We start from the raw sequence: 20,179 nt of genomic DNA, 5'->3' as shown, positions 1-20,179 counted from the left end.
TTTGGCTACATAGTAAGTCAGAGGACAGCCTGGGCCAAGAGACCCCTTCTCAAACAAAAAACCAAATAAATAACAAACAGAAAGCCGGGCGGTGGTGGCGCACGCCTTTAATCCCAGCACTCGGGAGGCAGAGGCAGGCGGATCTCTGTGAGTTCGAGGCCAGCCTGGTCTCCAAAGCGAGTTCCAGGAAAGGCACAAAGCTACACAAAGAAACCCTGTCTTGAAAAACCAAAAAAAAAAAAAAAAAAAAAAAAAAAGAAGCATTCGTAAGTGTGATATAATACATGAAACACTACTTTCATGTCACATACTGGTCTGGCATATTTTCATAATAAACTGAAACAGTGACTCCCCAATGAGCCAACTTCCTCCTGGGCCCTCAGTGATGGTCTCACTGCAGTTCCTCGCTCAGTTACTACACAAGTGTCTGTCACACGCGACAGCTTGGGCCCAGGTACCACCACACATGTCACAGGCCAGCTTGACGTGGGGCAAGGGACAGTGAATGGTACATGACGGAGCTCATTCTTGCTGAAACAGCACCCACGTCTGATTCACATTTCACATACCCCATGGAAGGCAGTCTTCCAGGGCTGTAGACAGTGGAAGGGTGTGGACAGAAGGCAACCCTGTCCCCTCCCCTAGTTCCCCACTCACTTGTCACTGGAGATGCTGCAATCGATGACTGTTTTCCTGCTTGTGTTAATGATTATAAATGGCAGCTGAATGGTGGAGTTCAGAGCTGGAGGGCCCTGGTTTTGTTGTTCGTTTTGTCGATTTCTCTGTACCAGGTTTTTAAAAGCAATTTGCTGTAATGTTCATTAAACAAAAGGTGGTCATTAAGTATAAAAAAGTGACTTGGAATGTAAATGAATTAACATAATACATTTTAAATATCTATTTCAAAATTAGAGTATTTAAACAGGCAGCCCATCTATACTAGAAAATAAAAATGTTAAACATGATAAAAAATTACAGTGATTAAGGTCAATAAACACATTTCAAGAGTAAAACACATATTTTTTTTCACACAGTTTCTCTGTGTAGCCCTGGCTGTCCTCGAACTCAGAGATCCACCTGCCTCTGCCTCCCAAGTGCTGGGATTAAAGGCGTGAGACACCACATCTGGCAACACACATATATTTTGATGATGTCTAACTAAGGTAAATATTGGGGCCTCTGGTTTCCATTTCCCAGAGAAACAGGCTCTCAGAGATACAGGAGAGGCCAGCAGCATGGACAACAGCTCTCTTTAGAGTGACCCCGAGTAAGTTTAGGCTCCACTCACCTCCTACAGCATCTTCAGAGGTTAGGGGAAATACACCTCACTTTTTGTATCTAGTCCAGGGATACACAGTTCCTTTAAATTACAGACGTATTCTCATGATGACGTCGGGGACACACAACAGGGACAGAGAGACGCAGCCCAGCCCTGCCGGCTGCGGAAAGGCGGGTGCCCAGCCCTTGCCGAATCCCTGCCACGGTGCTTCCTAAGGTTTGCATCGCTCAGAACCTTCCTCAGAGTACCTCTGGAATCCCCCACTTGACACTTCCTGAGAGGAAACTGAGGCTCAGTACAAAGAATAAAATGTATTAAGATCTGAACTTTATCACTGCTCATTATAATTACTACTCAAAAGATAAAGTGACCTTAATATTAGTCAGGCAAGATGGCTAGCTTAAAAAAAAATTAGGCTGCCTCTCTTTTGTCTGCTCATGAAACAATGGTTTTCAAAACTCCCAAATTCACCTTACTTTTAAAAAAAAAACAACTTAGTAACCTATGTTCAGAACTGTTTCACTTCAGGTTTGGTGCCTTACTAAGGCACCAAATTACTTACAAAATTACTAAGATAATTTTGATTTACAAAATTATCTTAAAATGGCTAGGTCCTGACTCCTTAGAAAATAAACATTGTCTCATAAAATTAATTATTCAGAAGGAACACCAATTTACTCTAGTATTAACTGTCCAATTACAGATGTCAACTACTATCAAAACTACCACTATCACTACGATTATCAAACTTAAGTTCTATTTCTCTGTTATTTTCTGTTCCCCAAATATAAAAGTGGGGGGCTGGAAAAATGGCTCAGTGGTTAAGAGCATTGGTTGCTTTTCCAGAGGACGTGGGTTCAGTTCCCAGCACCCACATGGCAGCTCACAATGGTCTGTAACTCCAGTCCCAGAGGACCAAGCACCCTCACATAGACGTACATGCAGGCAAAACATCAACGCACATGAAATAAATAAATACAAAAACAAAAAAAACCCAAAAGTAGTTTATATGCATTCCTCAACTGGATGTAAACATCCAGAGAAAATGTGCTGAAATTGGAAGTGAGAAAAAGCATAAAGTGGTCAAATACATAACTTCTCTTCCCTTTTAGAAGACAGCTTTGATTGATTGACTGATTAAGTGACTGACTGACAGATTGACTTATAGGTAAGCGTCCAGGTTGATCTCTAACTTGCTGTATAGCTAAGGATCATCTTCAATTCCTGATCCTCTGCCTCTACCTCCCAAGCACTGGGAGCACAGAGCTGCCATCATGCCCTGTGACAAAGCGGCTTTTTAGACTGTGGGTTGAGATCCCATGTGAAATTATGTAAATAAATGTGTGAGTTACAAAAAAAGTAAACAACAGTACAAGGTTTCTGTATTATAAGGACAAAAAGTTAATTCAAAATCTCCCGCCCGATTACTCTATGGTGTGTCAGTGCTCACTTGTGTTGTAGTGCGTACGTAATACAACCCAAGTTTGGGTTCACAAAACACAACCTGGCCACTCTGCACTGTTTATGCCCTCACACCATGCAACAATACAATCACTGCCTGGAACACCTCCATTAAGACTATTGTATAATATGAATTGCAGTGTTTTTACTCTACAAAGTTTTCTGCTCTTGTAGAAAGTATCATCAATTATGGAAAACAAAAATTTGTAATATTTTTCTACCATCATTCCTTAGCATATAAAAATAAAATTAGTTTATCTTTGGATTAAATTGGGTTAGACTGCTTGATTTTAAAAATGGTTGCTTGAGCTGCACATGATGATACTTGGGAGGCCGAGGCAGACAGATCTCTGTGAGTTTAAGGCCAGACTTGTCTACAAAAGTGAGTTCTAGGACAGGCAGAGGCTATGTAGAGCTCTGTCTCAAAACAACAATAGCAAAGTTTTTTTGAGATTAACACATCATTAAATTAATTCTGTCTTGGGATTAGGACAGAATTTTAATAATTTTTGTTATGTCCTAAACATACTTCTACCGTGTATGATGTAATTATACCAAGTGACATTCTCAACTCTGACAATTATAAAATCAAAATAACAACTCTGAAAGATGTTGAAAATACTTTCTGACCTACAGTATCAAATATTTGGCCAAGCTCTACCTCTTTAAAAACTTTTAAATGTATTACTATTACTGTACGTGTGTGAAGATCCGGGGAGGGAGATGGTCCTCTCCTTCCACCTGCTGTGGTATTCTAGGGACCGACCGCAGTCCAGCAGATTTACATTCACAGAGTCTCTCCCTATGAACTCTTGTGCTAGCCTCAACTGTTATGTAAAAATAAAAGAGCCGTATTCATCATGAGATTGTAGACCTGCTTCTGTCTTTAATAAATGGTAAAATTATTTTGAAATAAATTTATTTATGGTTGATTTGTATACCTATATACTCATGTCATATCAAACTCCTCAGACTAAAAGAAGTCATTCAGTGGAAAGAATTGAACTGGACCACATTATCTTGGGAGATGTTCTGACACTGTGCTGATCTTTGTGGCCCTCATGCTGTGGGAAAGTGTAATATATGGAGGAGTATAAACAGCGTTAAGGAAGAGTCCCTGTATACTTACAACTCACTTTTTAGTAGCATTAAAGTTGTAGACGATGAAAGCAGTTAAAACATACTGTTATTGTAGTCTTGTTTGTTTTTACAGTGCTGGAGACTGAACCAAAGGCCTTGTTCTCACCAGGCAAGCACTTTGCCACTGAGTTACATTCCTAACCAATACTGTTACTGTAATAGTAAAAATAAGTCACCTCCTATGTACTGAGGACTGATTTCCTTATTTGTTGCCCTTTTATTGATTCCCTTTGGCTTTTTGTTCTTTTCAGACTCGTTATCATCTGATCCAGAGGCTGAACAGCTTTATGAAGTGTGTTCCTTATGGAAAAGGCTTAAAGGCAGGAAAGGACAAGTATGTACATAAAAGTAAGGCATGAGTTATCTATAGGTATAATGTAGTCAAACTACTCATCTCAGTTGTCAGCTTGATGGGACTCACCCGAGAGATGGACTTCTGGGCATGCCTGTGTGGGACTGTCTCGGTAACATTAAGTGAGATGGTGCTCTAGCTACTTTCTGTTGCTGTGAGAAAACACTCTGACCAAGAGCAACTCAGGGAAGGCAAGGGTTTATTTCAAGTTACAGTTTCTCACTTCGTGAGCTTAACAGAAACTTGAAGCAGAAACCATGGAGGGATACTTGCTGGCTCGCTTGCAGATCCACACTTAGCTTTCTTATACAGTCCCAGACCACCTGTCCAGGGAATGGTGCCATCCACAGTGGGCTGAACTCTCCTACATCAATTCACAATCATGAGAATCCCTAACAGACATGCCCAGATGCCATCTGATCTGGGGAATCCTTTGAGATTCCTTTCGTAGAAGACTCTAGGCTGTGTCAGGTTGATAGTTAAATCTAACTAGGGCATGTGAGAAAAGTAACTAACATACAAAGATAAAAGGGAGGTGGTGGAATGTAGGTGATAGTCAACATGTGTCATATGAACAGTAAGTTGTGACATCCTAGGAAAAGTCAAACCAGCTTAGCCACACAAACAAAATTAATGTCCAGGGACATCTAGCATAATTTATTTTCTATGACTATTTTGTAAATCTCACTTGATAAAAGGAATAAGAATGAACCATTAAGAGGAACTAAGCTGTATGACTACAGAAAATCTGCAGTTCCTGTTTTCAGTAATAACTTGAGTTTCTTTTACAGTTTAGAGTCACCTGGTTCTAGAAATGCTACCAGGCTGCCCTCTTCTATAAATGTTTGGCTTGAGAGAAAGAAGATGAAGGAAAAAATTAGGACTTACAAATTATAGCCATGTTTATAATATAAAGATAAGCAAAGGAATCGGGCGGTGGTGGCTCACGCCTTTAATCCCAGCACTCGGGAGGCAGAGGCAGGTGGATCTCTGAGTTTCAGGCCATCCTGGGCTACAGAGTGAGTTCCAGGACAATTCTGTAAGAGAGGGAAAATGAGCTAATGTTCCCTCCTATGGTCAACTTTCTTTCCTCTTCAAGGCTACCTGAATCGGCCCACAATTGTCAGCTAGGTCCTGCTCCTTGGACAGCCCCTGTGGTTGGTTCTGCACCTCTGCAATCAGGAGACCCCTACCTAGCCCTATAACCCGTCACCCGAGTCCTCTCTCCTTTAAAAGCCACATATCCCTGGCTGAACATGGAGGCACACACCTTTAGTCCTAGTATTCAGGAGGTGGATCTCTGTGAGTTCAAGGCCAGACTGGTCTACAAAGTGAGTTCCAGGACAGCCAGGGCTGTTACACAGAGAAACTTTGTCTCAAAAAACCAGCCCAAAACAAAAAACTCCATATATCCCAACTTGGCTGCCCTGATTCCCCCCAAACCCTGCCCTTCATATCCTAGAGGAACTCAAGAAGTTCACCTCGAGACCCTGGCATGGTTCTCTTGCAAGAGATGAAGGGAGAATTCAGACCCACCTATGTATAGAGTCTTTTTGTGTTAGCTGAGCTTAAAGAAATAAAAAAGGGAATTAGACAGTTCCACTGAGAGTCTTGATCAGAACATACAGACCTTCTAGCATCTAAACAGCCTTTACAGCATGGCCTGGAGAGATTTCATGCTCACTTGAGATCAGACCTTGACCTTAGATGAAGAAAGGTAGAGGAAAGGGCACTAGCGACTGGTACTGACTAACATGGTCCAGTGTCAAGACTCACAGGCCCGGGTTCCCAGAGGAGTCCAGGAGGCCACTTTCAGTGATCCATCTAGACACCCCCTTGGTCATTGGAAGAGAAAGCACTTCATGATGTTTCTGAGGATTTAAGGAAAGTGGAGATCAAATCTCTTGATTACTATTAGCTGAAGGTCATTTCCAGAGAGAAAGTAAATCTCCTAGTATTTGTCTCCCAAGGCTGTTAGAAAACATACTAATGTAACACCAGAGTCCTTGGAGGATGTCCTCCTGAAAGACACAGTCTTCGTCCAATCAGTTCCAGATATTAAAAGAAAATTGCAAAAACTGGTGGCTAAACCAAATGGGAGCCTGGACCCATCTGTCTAGACCACTACCTCAATGTTATTTCAAACAGAACCTGGAAAGGGAGAGGTAAAAGAAAAAAAAATGACATAATAACCTGCTGGCTGTTAAGAGAGCTACCCAAGGAAGAGCCATCCTGAAGTAGGACATGCTTCCTCTGTGGCCAGCCAGTGTACTTCTGGAGGGAACGTCCCAAGAACAGAACTGTAAGATTTATGTCTCACTCTTACCTGAACCCTTTCCCAACTGCCAAGGCAATAACTGGAGAGCAAGACAACTGCTTGAAAACAGCTCCCCCACCTAAACATTGACGGGTCCTGGGACTTCCCTCTCCTGGGTCCCTAACACCAGTCCAACTTGAGGAGCCCAGGTAAGGTTATAAGGTGGTACACCTTGAACTTCCTAATGGATACAGCAACCTGACATTTCATGTAACCCTTTTCTCCAGGTCCCTAGTTCCAGAAAACAGCCATTTTCCCCAGGACAAATTGGGCTAGCTCCTGAGATGTATTCCATAGCCTACTGCCTGTCAATGGGGAGATATTCTTTTCCAACGCTCATTCCTCATTTGGCCTTCCCTTTGGGGCAGAAGTATTCTTCCTCAGCGTAAGTGGGACTTGTCCTGCTTCTCACAGGGACTCCATGTCTGCCTCTGGTGGAGGACAATGAAGACCTTTTAGTACAGACTAGATGGGAGACTATAGGTCAGGCCATAACTGCCTCACCAGTTCTGACACTTCTAAAAGATCCCGAGCGACAAAACAACAAGCAGCAAAACGCCTCGACAGTCCAACGTCTAGGTAAGGATGAGCACCCAAAGGGAGCGCTGCCCTCCGGGTGGGAACCTGGCAGTTAGGGATGGGGTAAATGTGACAGCTGGACCATCCAAAAGGCTAAGCATTCAAGATCTATGAGCGGATGGGTGGGGCTGTATTGGTATTCTTCTAGATACTACCCGATGGTACTACAACTACAAAACACATTGGCTTTAGAAGTAAATAAGCAGAGAAACACCGTGTGGGCAAGGAAGGCAGTGAAAAAAAATGCCAGCTCATTACCTGCAGGAGAAGTTCTTGTAGCTGGGCCCGCTTCTGCTTTATCCGTTCTATCCGCCTCTGCTTCTCTATCTTTAAAACATGTTATGAAAAAACAAACATATCCTTAAATCATTTTTTAAGATTTAATTTTATGAGTGTTTTACCTCCACATCATGTGTATCTGGTGTCCTTGGAGGCCAGAAGGCGGCACTGGATCCCCTGGAGTTATAGATGGTTCTGAGCTACTCTGTGGGTGTCAGGAACCCAAACCTGGTCCTCTGCAAGCGCAGCAACTGCTCTTAGACCCCGAGCATCTCCCCAGCCCCCAACAAATCTTTAAAATGAAGCTATACTTTCATCCATTGTTGCTGTATTGAGATAGGGTTTCCCTATGTAGCCCATGCTAGGCTCAGACCCAAGATCCTCTTGCCTCTACCTCTTGAGTGCTGGGTATACTGGCCTATGCCATCACATCCAGCATGCCTTCTTCTTTGACACATCAAGTAAAAAACACCTTTCTTGTCTGTCCCAACAAATTATTTCCTGTTTGCTCCTTATCTACTCTGGTCTACACTAGGAGCTCCTTTTCATAGTTCTACTAACCATCACACCCTCTGATTTACGTAAGAGTCACATGAACATCTGTGTGACAGTGCTGTAAGAATAAGGGCTAAGCCCCGACCCATCAGTTATGCCCACATCCAGCTGGGCCAAGCTACACCCGACTCTTTCGCTAACATGCCTCTCTGATCTCAGTCACTACCTAACTCAGATCATACCCAATACTTCCTTCTCTGTACCATTGCCCTTCCCTCCTACCAGGTGTTTTTCATTTAAGAAAAAAAATTTTTGGAGACATAGTGTTGCTATATAACACAGACATGACAGGATCTTGTGAACCTCCTGCTTCTACCTTCCAAGTGCTGGGATTACAGGTGCACACTGTTGGACTCGGCATTTTAAAAACAGCTTCCTTGCCGGGCGGTGGTGGCGCACGCCTTTAATCCCAGCACTCGGGAGGCAGAGGCAGGCGGATCTCTGTGAGTTCGAGGCCAGCCTGGGCTACCAAGTGAGTTCCAGGAAAGGCGCAAAGCTACACAGAGAAACCCTGTCTCGAAAAAAAAAAACCAAAAAAAAAAAAAAAAAAAAAAAAAAAAAAAAAAAAAAAACAGCTTCCTGGGCTGGAGAGATGGTTCAGTGGTTGGGAGCCTTGGCTGCTGTTCTAGTAGACCTGGGTTCAATTCCCAGCACCTACAAGGCAGCTCACAACTGTCCCTTTGAAAAAGACTACTGAATGAATGATCTCTGTCTTGCTCACCAAGAAAAAATAAATAAATAAAAAATAAAAATAAAAACGGCTTCCCATTGTTTCCATAAGGGTCTACACTGCCTAGCATTCCTAAATTTACTGTATCACTTCTCCACAGCCATGCATCTTGACCACACTCAGCTATAAGCATAATTTCATGTGCCTGTCTTGGTCTATGTAATGCCCTCTCACCCTTCAACATTCGGCAAACTTTTGTTTCTCTGTCAAAACTGAATTCGACGATCATTTCCTTGGTAAAAATCTACTCTATCCCTCCTTCCGAGAGAATCTTTTTGTCACGGGTGCTCCTTCTCTCTCCCTTCTTCCTTCTCATTCCTGAGATAGAACCTAGGGCCTCATTCATACTTGGCAAGAGCTCTACTTCTGAATTCTATCTTTTTTTTTTTTTTTTTTTTTTTTTTTTTTTTTTTTTTTGGTTTTTCGAGACAGGGTTTCTCTGTGTAGCTTTGCGCCTTTCCTGGAGCTCACTTGGTAGCCCAGGCTGGCCTCGAACTCACAGAGATCCGCCTGGCTCTGCCTCCCGAGTGCTGGGATTAAAGGCGTGCGCCACCGACGCCCGGCTCTGAATTCTATCTTAAGTTCAGATTAAATCGTATTTTTGACAACTCTTCCATTTTTCATCTCCTATATCAGAGCAAGAGTTTAGTTTCTTGGGGTCTTTATTTTAGTGTTAAACTTTATCTTGTTCTGTGGTTAAGGACATGGTAATGTCAGTAGATTTTAGCTTATAAGTTAATGTAATTATAATGATGTTCAAATTCTCCTCAGGAAGAAGAAAAAGAGAAAGGGAGACATTTCTACTGTAGCACATAAAAGCACTGTTCTATAGCCTTTGATGAATGTGGTTTTTTTTTTTTTTCTGTCATTCACAAGAACAATAATAGTAATACTTTTTTAAAATTTCTAGGTGGGGGTGGAGTGCAAAAGAACAGAGTAAAATCTGAAGTCAACTGTAATTATCTCCAAGAGCCACTGTTAACCTCAGTCCACACTCATGGTCTTAAGAGTAAAGTTACAACAAACCAATTCATTTCTGAATTGTGTCAGAAACACACTCATTTACAGACATTTTTCTATGGTGCTTTAAGTTAACCAAGCTAAAAATACTTTTTAACATTGTTCCAATTTCAGTGAAGCCCACATACTAAATGCTACCCTGTCACTTACTGACGGTAGAAGTCTAAGGTAAGTTTAACTTTTATAGTTATTGTTAGGATACTGGATACGCAGCCCAGGAAACAAACCACAGCTTGAGCTATTGTTTGGAAGCATACAGATGTACTGGGCATCAAAATAATTAATCAGGTAAAATTAGATCTAGTAGATGACCTGCCCAAAATTTCTTGGCAGGTACTTAGAATTAAATTAGAATGAAATAAAGATCTTTTCTAAGAAACAAAAATGAAATCAATTCATTTAACTTTGTTGCTGTTGTTGTTGTTTGTGTTGGGCTATTTGTTGTTGGTCTGTGTTGAGACAGGGTATAGACTCAGGCTAACCTTGAACAATGTAGCAGAGATGACCCTGACCCTTGATCCTTCTCCTACTTCCAAGTGCTGGGATTACAGGTGTGCACCATCATCACATTCATGCCCAGACCACTCACTGACATTCTGTTACTCAGTTCATGATTTATAAAACAAACTGCAAAACTTGAGAGTTTCTCCAAAACTCTTCCAATTCAGAATTCTCCACAGAATCTTAAAATAATGATAGCAAACATGAATAACCAGGAATAGTTTAGTATTACATGATTATATTTCCAAATGAAAGTCCTGCATGTCAAAAAACAGACAAAAAGCCTACTATCCAACAGTGCTTCCTACTTACCTCCAGGTTTTGACATTCCTGAGCAGAATTGGTAGGCAAGCCAATCCACTTGATTTCTTTTTTTTCCTTTGAAATTATGTTCATTGCCATTAGCACATTTAAAGCATCATAAACTCTTCGTCTAATGTTCTTCTGATCATAAGCCTGCTAAAAATATTTTCAATAAGTGATAATTTTTTTTTTTTTTGAGACAGGGTTTCTCTGTGTAGTTAGTTTTGGTGTCTGTCCTGGATCTCGCACTATAGACCAGGCTGGCCTCTAACTCACAGAGATTTTAAGGGTTATCTTTCACATGCTGTTGGTGTCAATAACAATATCTCCCAACTGCTGAAAAAATTCTACGTCCAGTGAAAACATCTTCAAAATTCAATTAAACATTTTTATTTATTTATGTTTACATTTTTACTTGTGTGTGTGTTGGAGGGCACAAATTCTTGCCATAGTGTCTGTCCACGTGAAGTTCAGAGCTACGGTGGAAGCCCACTCTCTTCTCCCGTCAAAGGAACCCTGTGACGGACTCAGGTCATCAGGCTTGGTGGCACTGTGCCTCTGTTGGCTGAGCTATCTTACTAGCTCAGGACACTACTTATCTGTTTATTTCCTAGGTGGTTCTGAGGACGGAACACTAGGCCTCATGTGTGCTGAGCAAGTGTTCTCCCTGGGTTTCCCTATCTCCACCTCTGAAGACACTTTAACACAAAATAACCCCAGAAAAAAATATACTACCACCAAATTGACACTGAAAAATGCTAAGGGACTTCAGGTGGGAGAAAGATTACTAAAATGGAAACTTGGGAGATGTAGAAAATAAAAATATATGCGTAAATCTCAGCTATATAAAAACAGTTATCATATAGAACCCAGAATCTGTAAAAATTAATATCCATGACAAATGTATATAGAGAGGTAAGTGCCTGCATTATAGGAAGAATTTTATACTTTAAAACCATCAAGGAGATAGCGGAGTGGGCCCCGTGCTTGCTGTAAAAGCATGAAAACCTGAGTCTGGATCCCCATCGCCCATGTCAAAGCCAAGTGCAGCAGGCACGCATCTGTACCCCGAGAACAAGGGCAGCGAAGACACGTGGATCCTGGGTGCTTACTGGCCTCCCAGCTGGCCAGTCATTAAGCTTCAGGTTCAGTGAGAAACCCAGGCTCCCGGTGAATATGCCAGGAATGGTACCTACATCTTTAATCTCAGCACTTGGGAGGCAGAAGCAAGTGGTTCTCTGTGAGTTCCAGGCCAGCCAGAGATATAAACTAAGACCCTGTCTATAAATAAATACATAAACAAACAAATAAATGAAAATAAGGTGATATGTAACAGATACTCGATGTTAACCTCTGTAATCTGCACACCCATGCATTAGCCTCCACATACACATATACAACACAAACAGACAGCATATCCATACACACATACATATCAAAGATGGATGTTTTAAGGTCTATGGAAAACTGTGCTTCTTACAATGTGGTTCATGGAAAAGTGCTGACTAGCTGTTTTCAGTCTATAATGAGAACAGGACCTTATCCAAAAATATTTCTGTACTCTCAGCACACTGATTGGTTCAGCTAACCCTTTCCTTTCTTTTGGTAATAAAACTTTTATTGAATGAATACATTTATATTGATTTGTATGATGAGGTTCTTATTGTATTGTAGATAAGACGTTCTGGCTTTCTTTTTTTTTTTGGTGGGGGAGCTTTTTTGAGACAGTCTCTGTGTAGGCCTGGCTGTCCTGAACTTATTCTGTAGACCAGGCTGACCTCTATTCAGAGATCCACCTGCCTCTGCCTGGTGATAGGAAATTCTTAAAGACAAAACTGAATCAATTAAATGTCATGATAATAAAGGATAGTGGGGAACACTGAATCTATCCAAATATAAAATGTAATTAAATCAACAGAAAATTTAAATTATGGAACTGAATGTAAATATTGTATCCTTGACATTGTAGACTACATCTAACATCAATTTCCTAGTATTCTGAACTTTTCTATTCTGTGGTTTTGTTTTTGTTTTTTGTTTTGTTTTTTTTTTTTTTTTTTTTTTTTTTTTTTTTGGTTTTTCGAGACAGGGTTTCTCTGTGTAGCTTTGTGCCTTTCCTGGAACTCACTTGGTAGTCCAGGCTGGCCTCGAACTCACAGAGATCCACCTGCCTCTGCCTCCTGAGTGCTGGGATTAAAGGCGTGCGCCACCACCGCCCGACCTATTCTGTGTTTTTGACATGAGGGTCTCACTATGTAGGGCAGGTTAGCCTTGTATTCACTATATACTGCAAGCAGGCTTCGAATTGTGGATTTTCTCCTGCTTCAATTTGCCTCAAAATTTGTAAGGCTCCAAAACTATTGGGGGGCTAGCAACATGGAGCAGCTGGGTAAAGCATTTCCCAGATGAGCCTGAAGTCCTGAGTTCATTCTCTAGAACCCAGGGGAAGGCGGAAGGGGAGAGCTGACTCCACACCATTGTCCTCTGACTTCTGCATATAGGTCATAGCATGCATGTGCCCACATACATCGTACATGCACACATAAGTAATAAAATTTCAAAATATGTATCTGTTCAAATAAAAAAGAAGAGAGTATTTCCAAAACAAACCAGAAATTTACAATAGAAATGTCCTCAACATGAAATAGAAACTCTCGGTTCAAGGATTTCCTACTTCCTCCATTCCTCAGATCTATCAGACAGACTCCCAGGTAAACGGAATCAACATGTACCATAGTCCGTATGAAAGTCATGATCCACTTACCGAATCAGCTGCCAGATGGTTACTTGAATTGGTAAACTCAGATACCAGCTCATCGGCTACTTCATTGTATGATGTTGTGCCTTTTCGCTGAACTTTCTCACACACTTTCATTGAAAAATGCCTCAAGCCTTTCCCATTTTTATCACCTTTTTTGCTTCGTTTACTAAAAAAAAAAAAAGGATTTATGAAAAAATTCATATGCCATTATCTTAAAGAGACTTCCTCTATAAAACTATGCAAAAAATAAAACCAGAAGACAATCATTTAGTTTCTATGTTTTAGTTAGTTTCAAATGAAGAAAATTTAAATAGAATAGAGGAAATGTTTTCAAATTTAATTTTTATTTTAAGGGCTTAACAATATACAGTGTTTTTCTATAATGTCATTCACTTAGTAAGCATGAATTGACAAATTAATGTTATATGCTAGTCAATAGTAGACACTGGAAATAAATTTGTAAAAAGTTACAGTAATTCTACCTTCTAGAGATTATTTCTTAGTTAATATTTTTTCTTTGACATTAAAACTATCACTGTCTCAGTTCTTAGCCATTAAGACTTGAGGGGTCAGTTTAGCTCTAATAATATGTGAGCATCAAATATATGTAAGAATTGTTTTAGGGACCAGAAGTAGAAAAATTCAGGTGCAATTCCTTCCTTCAGTGAATGTTTGTTTGTTTGTTTGTTTGTTTGTTTGTTTGTTTGTTTTCGAGACAGAGTTTCTCTGTGTAGCTTTGTGCCTTTCCTGGAACTCGCTCTGTAGACCAGGTTGGCCTTGAACTCACAGAGATCCACCTGGCTCTGCCTCCCAAGTGCTGGGATTAAAGGCGTGCGCCACCACCGCCTGGCAGAACTTTAGTTCTCAGACTTGGAGGTAAAGATTCAATGAATCTTAGAGCATGATGATGAAACATATTCATAATGGTGGGCAATTCCAAAGGTAAAAGTGCCAGGCCATCGTTACTCAACACTGTTCTGTGGGAAGAGGGAAGATGGACAGCTATTTTAACCTACAGGAAGATGACTTGTGGGGAGAGTCAAGGTCAAAGGAAGGAAATGAGGAGAGCTTGAGTCAGGAGAAGCAGCAGCAAGCAGGATGGAGAAAAGAGGCAATGCACACGAAGAGTGAGAACAAGGAGGGTGGGCTCACCCGGTTAGAATGCAGGGGGAGCAGCAATAACCATGGGAGGCCAGGCTGTGACTCAAACACAAGGCAAGCAAAGTTCCACTCCATCTTGTCATGTTTATCAGCATAATCTGTCTTCTCAATAAATTATTGACATGTTCTATGTTATGTACCCCCCTAAAAGCACTAGACATGCTCTTTTCCAAAGAACGAGATAAGAAGAGGATATCTATTTTCTGTTCCCTACATTTTTGGGATGGTTGTCAACTTGACTACATCTAGAGTCAACTAAAACTGCCACGTTTCTTTAATTTTTATTTCTTGAGACAGGGTCTCACTATGTACTCCAGCTAGCCTGGAACTCACTGCAGAGACAAGGCTGGCCTCAAACTCATGCAGATCCAGCTACATCAGCCTTCAGATCTTCTTTCCTGTTTTTTTTTTTTGTTTGTTTGTTTGTTTTTTTTTTGTTTTGTTTTGTTTTTTGACTTTTTGAGACATGATTTCTCTGTATAGCCTTGGCTGTCCTAGAGCTCACTCTGCCTTCAGATTTTCTTAATCAGATATCTGACGCAAGAAGATCCACCTTAAATCTTGGCTACACCTTCTGGTGGTAGTCCAAATAAATAAAGGACATGGAAGAAGGAAACTGCTTTTTGCCTGCTTGCCCTTGTTCTCACTGGCAAGCTCATTTATCCAATTGCTGAGGTATCCCTTCAATACTATTAGAATCCAACTCCTTCAGGATTTCAACATATGCCAAAGACCAATAGCTTTGGAGGAATCCTCCAGGACTCCAGCACCAGATTGCAAATGTTGAGCCATCCACTATCACGGACTGAATAACTACTGGCTTCTTGGCTTTTTCCACTGTGAAACAGCCATTGCTGTTATCCAGACCTCACCCTGTAAACCAGTCTAAATTGTCTTTGTGTGTGTGTGTGTGTGTGTGTGTGTGTGTGTGTGTGTGTGTGTGTGTGTGTGTGTGTGTGTTTCAGTCTATTAGTTCTGTTCCTTTAGAGACCCTGACTAATACAATTAGGAAAGAATCATTAATGTATCCTTAGAGTATAGGCACTGTAGTACTGAAATGCAGGGAAACTACTAAGTGACTGAGTTGCACAGTGAGATACTAATGGAGGCAGAACTTACTGTGTTAAAGTTGAAGGTGAATTTTATGGGAAAAGGAGGTGAGAGAAAAACCAGCTAAGAAGCTAAGAAGCTATTGCAACAGCTAGGTGATGACCTGAAATTAGGTCAATGGTAGAGAAGAGGAACAGACAGGACCACAAACATTGAGAGGCAAAAAGTAGTAGAACTAAGCATCTGATCGATATGGAAAGAAAGGAACAGAGTGTTTAAATAGTAGGAGTACGCTCTGAGGGGCTGGTGAGATGGTTCAACGGACAGAGGTGCATGCCTCCAAGTCCACTGAACGAAGTTGGAGCTGGAACTCACTCAGAGGAAGGAAAGAACCAATTCCACTAAGTTGTTTTCTGACCTCCATATGTGTTCAGTGGCACATGGGCACCAACACTGACAAATGCACAATAAGTATGTGTAATTTTAAAGGCTAGAGATGCCCAGGCAGTTAAAACACATGCTGCTCTCACAGAGGACCAGTTTGGTTTCCAGCACCCACACCAGGCAGCCCACAACTACGTGTAACCCCAGCTCCAGGAGATCCCATGTTATCTCTGACCTCCAAGGGTACCTGAATGTCTCTCTCTCTCTCTCTCTCTCTCTCTCTCTCTCTCTCTCTCTCTCTCTCTCTCTCTCACACACACACACACACACACACACACACACACTCTCTCAAGTAAACTTATAAACAAAAACCTCTTTTAACTGCCAAGCATGGTGATGCGTACCTGTAATACCAGTACTTGGAAGGCTCAAAAAAGAAAAATAAAACCAAACAAACAAACAAAACCAACAACAAAACATAACTCATAACCCCCCCCAAAAAAATTAATTTCATCAAGTAGAAATTGTGTGTGTGTGTGTGTGCGCGCGCGCGCGCGTGTCTCTGTGTGTGTGTGTGTCTGTGTGTGTGCGCGCGCGCATGTCTCTGTGTGTGTGTGTGTGTGTCTGTCTGTGTGTCTGTGTGCCTGCGTGGCTAGAGAGCTGGCTCAGCAGTTAAGAGCCCGTGTTGCTCTGGCAGAGGACCTAGTTTGGTTTCCAGCATCGACATGGTGGCGCACAACCTTCTGTAACTCCAGGATTAGGAGATCTGATGTCTTCTCACATCCTTGGGCACTGAATGCATGTGGTACACACACATATATGCAGGCAAAATACTCATATGCACAAAACCAAATAAATCTAAGCAGAGTTTTTAAGAAGTTTTTTGTGGGTATAAATATGAGTTCCTGTTCAGCACATACTTAGAACACTGGTAAGTCAGGGTTTATCTATGTTCAGTTTTACAGATAATGCCAACTTCCAAAACTATTGTGCTAATTTACACTGCCATCAGCAGCACAAGAGCATTCTAGGCAGTTTATATACTTGTAAAAGTCAATGGCGTCGTTTTTCCTCGTGGTTATTTGGTAGATATAGAACAGTACTGTGCTGGGTGGTGGTGGCGCACGCCTTTAATCCCAGCACTTGGAAGGCAGAGCCAGGCGGATCTCTGTGAGTTCGAGGCCAGCCTGGTATACAGAGTGAGATCCAGGACATGCGCAAAGCTACACAGAGAAACCCTGTCTCGAAGGGAAAAAAAATTAAGGGTTTGGGGATTTAGCCCAGTGGTAGAGCACTTGCCTAATAAGCTCAAGGCCCTGGGTTCGATCCTCAGCTCCAGGGGAGAAAAAAAACTACACTAATGACTAATGCTGATGAGTACTTTTAAGTAAGTTTATTAACTATTCGTATTTGTTGCTGGAATAAGAGATTCTATTATTTTGTTTTTTCAGTTGAGAACAAGGTCTCACATTAGCCCATGCTGGCTTGTAATTTCCTACATAGCTGAGGATGTTGTAAAAAAATTGGCAAGGCTTTATTAACAGAACAATTATCATCTTATAGAGGTCAACGGACTCTGAAATGACAGCGCTCATTTCAATACAGTGTTTTACTAATATGGCACCTAGTAGTGGCTTGCATGACACTCTGAACTTAGGCTCATATAATGGCTCTAACCCAATAGATCCTTTCTTTTTTCCCCTAGTGCTGGAAACAGAACTTAGGACTAATGAATGTTATACAAATGCTCTACCACTGAGCTGTATTCCTAGCTTACAAACTGACAGTCTTTAATGCCAGAGCTAACTGACTGGAGAGACCACAGTGATTCTGATATACAAAAGTAGAGCCACTATACTAATATCCTAAGAAAAGATGACCTTATACCCCAAAAAGTGTCTAAAGAAACAAGCATTTACTATGATCTAAAACTATTTAAGAAAAAAAAAAAACCAACTTGTTTAAAAGTTTGGGAATGTTAGGATACTATGGAATATTTACTTTGGAAGAACATTTTCTTTCCTAAAAGAAAGGAGGGGCCAAAATGACTAATGTCACAGGATTTCTACTGAAATTTTGCAAATAAGTAAATTAGAAACCTCAGTGCAGAATGAAATAATGGTATCAACTGAATAAAGTTATGCAAAGGATCCCACTCCTTTTCATAGTGGAACATGAAACAAAATATACTCACCTTTCTGAAAAATCTGAATCTATAAATTCTCTAGCTCGTTTTCTATCACTAAAAAGACAAAAAGACAGCTTAAGCATAACACATAACACAACTGTTTCTTAAATAATTAATTCATTATAATTTGTCTCATTCTACACTGAATGTACATATAAGAAAACTAATTTTTACTATCATATAGACATGATAATATAAAAATCCTTAAATTGGAATAAGCTCAATGAATACTTGGGTAGGAGAACAGTACAGATTTGCAAATGACTTTTACAAAACTTTCTGTCTATGTGGATATGTCTGTCAATCTGTATAAGGCATAAATAAAGCATTCGACAGAGCTGTTACTTCATTAACTTATCCTCGAAACAAGGTTATTCTTAACAAAGAGTTACTGTTTGATATGTTACTAGATACATAACTCCTCAAGTAATAAAATTTTCAAAGTGATAAAACAAGGCTGGGGTATTATTTTAATATTTTTCCTTCTTCCTTTTAATTTTTATCTATGTGTACATGCTACATGTATGCGGGTGCCCACAGAGGCCCAAAGGCATCGGATGCCTTGGAGCTGGAGTTAACAGGTGGTTCTGAGCCACCTGATATGGGTGCTGGAACCACACCGTTCCTTTGGAAGAACAGGTGTTCTTTACCCACGGAGCCCTGTCTCCAGCCCTCCCTTTCTTTCCTGCATGCTGATGCACCTGTCCCCCACCCTGAGAGACAAGGTTTTACTGTCACCAGGCCGGCCTTGAACTCTCTCAGTGGCCTGAGATTACAATGATACACCACCACTCCTGGCTTCATGACCCTTTCCAGAAGGTGGGGTGCTGAAGAAACAGGAAAAGCACTTTAGAGACAAGAGCGTTTAGACACAGAGCGTTTGATGGAAATGGGGGCAGAGTAACTTAGAAGGGAGAATAGTTGCCTGCCTAGTATTTATTTTAAAAAATCAGGGGGAGTTTTAATGAAAATATTAATATATCTGTCCTCTCTTCCTAGTTTGTCTGATTTTTAAAAAACTCAAAGGGAAAATCACGAGTAAAGCCGCCACTTAACATAATTCCTTTCTTATGTGTTAAAACAATATAGAATCAATTTTTATATCCCCAAAGTAGCTAAGTATTATAATCATAGAAATAGTCCTATTTCAGAGTTTTAAAAACTCAGAAGGTCTGGTTATAACTTGTTAAACTGTTTTTTCTCAGCTTAAATATGGTTGTACTCAGGGATGGAGAGATGGTTCAACAGTTAAGAGCATTGGCTGCTCTTCCAGAGGACCTGGGTTCAATTCCCAGCACCCACACGGCAGCTCCTAACTGCCTGTAACTCCAGTTTCAGTAGGTCCAACACCTTCACACAGACATACACACAGGCAAAACAGGAATGCAAATGAAATAAAAATGAAAAAAAGTATAAAAAATATGATTGTACTCATTGACATGGTGGCACTGCCTATGGGCTACTGCAAGTTGGAGGCAAGCCTAGGCTACATACAAAGCCCAATCATAGCTGGTGATTTTAAAGCAATATATTAGTTTTTAAAGATCTGAACTAGCTGGGCATAGGGGCAAATCACTGTAAACTCAGTACTCAAGAGGCCGAGGCAGATGGATGACTGAGAGTTCAAGGCCAGGCAGGGTTATCATCAAGTATCAGGTTAGCCAGGGTTCTATCCTGAGACTGTCTCAGACAACAGTAAAACCCGTCAAACTCACAGCAGCCTGTGACCAGCACTCAGAAGGTGGACACAGTCGGATCAGGAGTCAGGATGACCACTTAGCTGACTCAGTGAGCTGGAAGCCATCCTAAACTACATGAGATCCCCATCTCAAAACCCCCCAAATCAAAATAAAGCGCCCCCCCCCACAGAAAATAACCAGATTAATAAAAGCAGAAGATAATTCAAGGCCTGGGGAAATGGCTCAGAGTATAAAACACTTGCCATACAAGCCCAAGCCCCAGACCCCAGCACACACAGAAAAGCAGGGACCGTGGGCCAACCTGCCTGTTTAACAGTATTCACTTGGGGCCAAGTGAGGAGATTATTGGGGTAAACTGGCTAGATAGACTAGTCAAATCAGCAAGATCTGGCTTCAACCAGAGACTCCCTCAGTAAATA

At 41.1% G+C, this 20,179-nt stretch overlaps 1 protein-coding gene across 30 annotated transcripts in view; it reads right to left on the bottom strand.

The window, feature by feature from the left end:
• Window positions 1-20,179, bottom strand: part of Tfdp2 (transcription factor Dp-2) — a 128,904-nt gene that overhangs the window by 14,571 nt on the left and 94,154 nt on the right. For 15 of the 30 annotated variants that reach the window (XM_076576855.1, XM_076576854.1, XM_076576853.1 and 12 more), the window contains 5 exons: window positions 18,067-18,114; window positions 13,281-13,443; window positions 10,526-10,669; window positions 7,387-7,455; window positions 658-809 (listed from right to left, as the gene is read on the bottom strand). In XM_076576855.1, the coding sequence (XP_076432970.1) occupies window positions 658-809; window positions 7,387-7,455; window positions 10,526-10,669; window positions 13,281-13,443; window positions 18,067-18,114 (576 nt within the window). Of the gene's footprint in view, window positions 1-657; window positions 810-7,386; window positions 7,456-10,525; window positions 10,673-13,280; window positions 13,444-18,066; window positions 18,115-20,179 lie in introns of all 30 variants that reach the window. The other 15 variants (XM_015994092.3, XM_015994090.3, XM_006975169.4 and 12 more) reach the window with 3 other exon arrangements.

This window comes from Peromyscus maniculatus, chromosome 7 (genome assembly GCF_049852395.1).
Source record: "Peromyscus maniculatus bairdii isolate BWxNUB_F1_BW_parent chromosome 7, HU_Pman_BW_mat_3.1, whole genome shotgun sequence".
In the NCBI taxonomy this organism is placed as follows: Eukaryota; Metazoa; Chordata; class Mammalia; order Rodentia; family Cricetidae; genus Peromyscus; species Peromyscus maniculatus.
The sequence above is the reverse complement of the archived record's forward strand: the minus strand, read 5'-3'. Positions and strand labels throughout refer to the sequence as shown.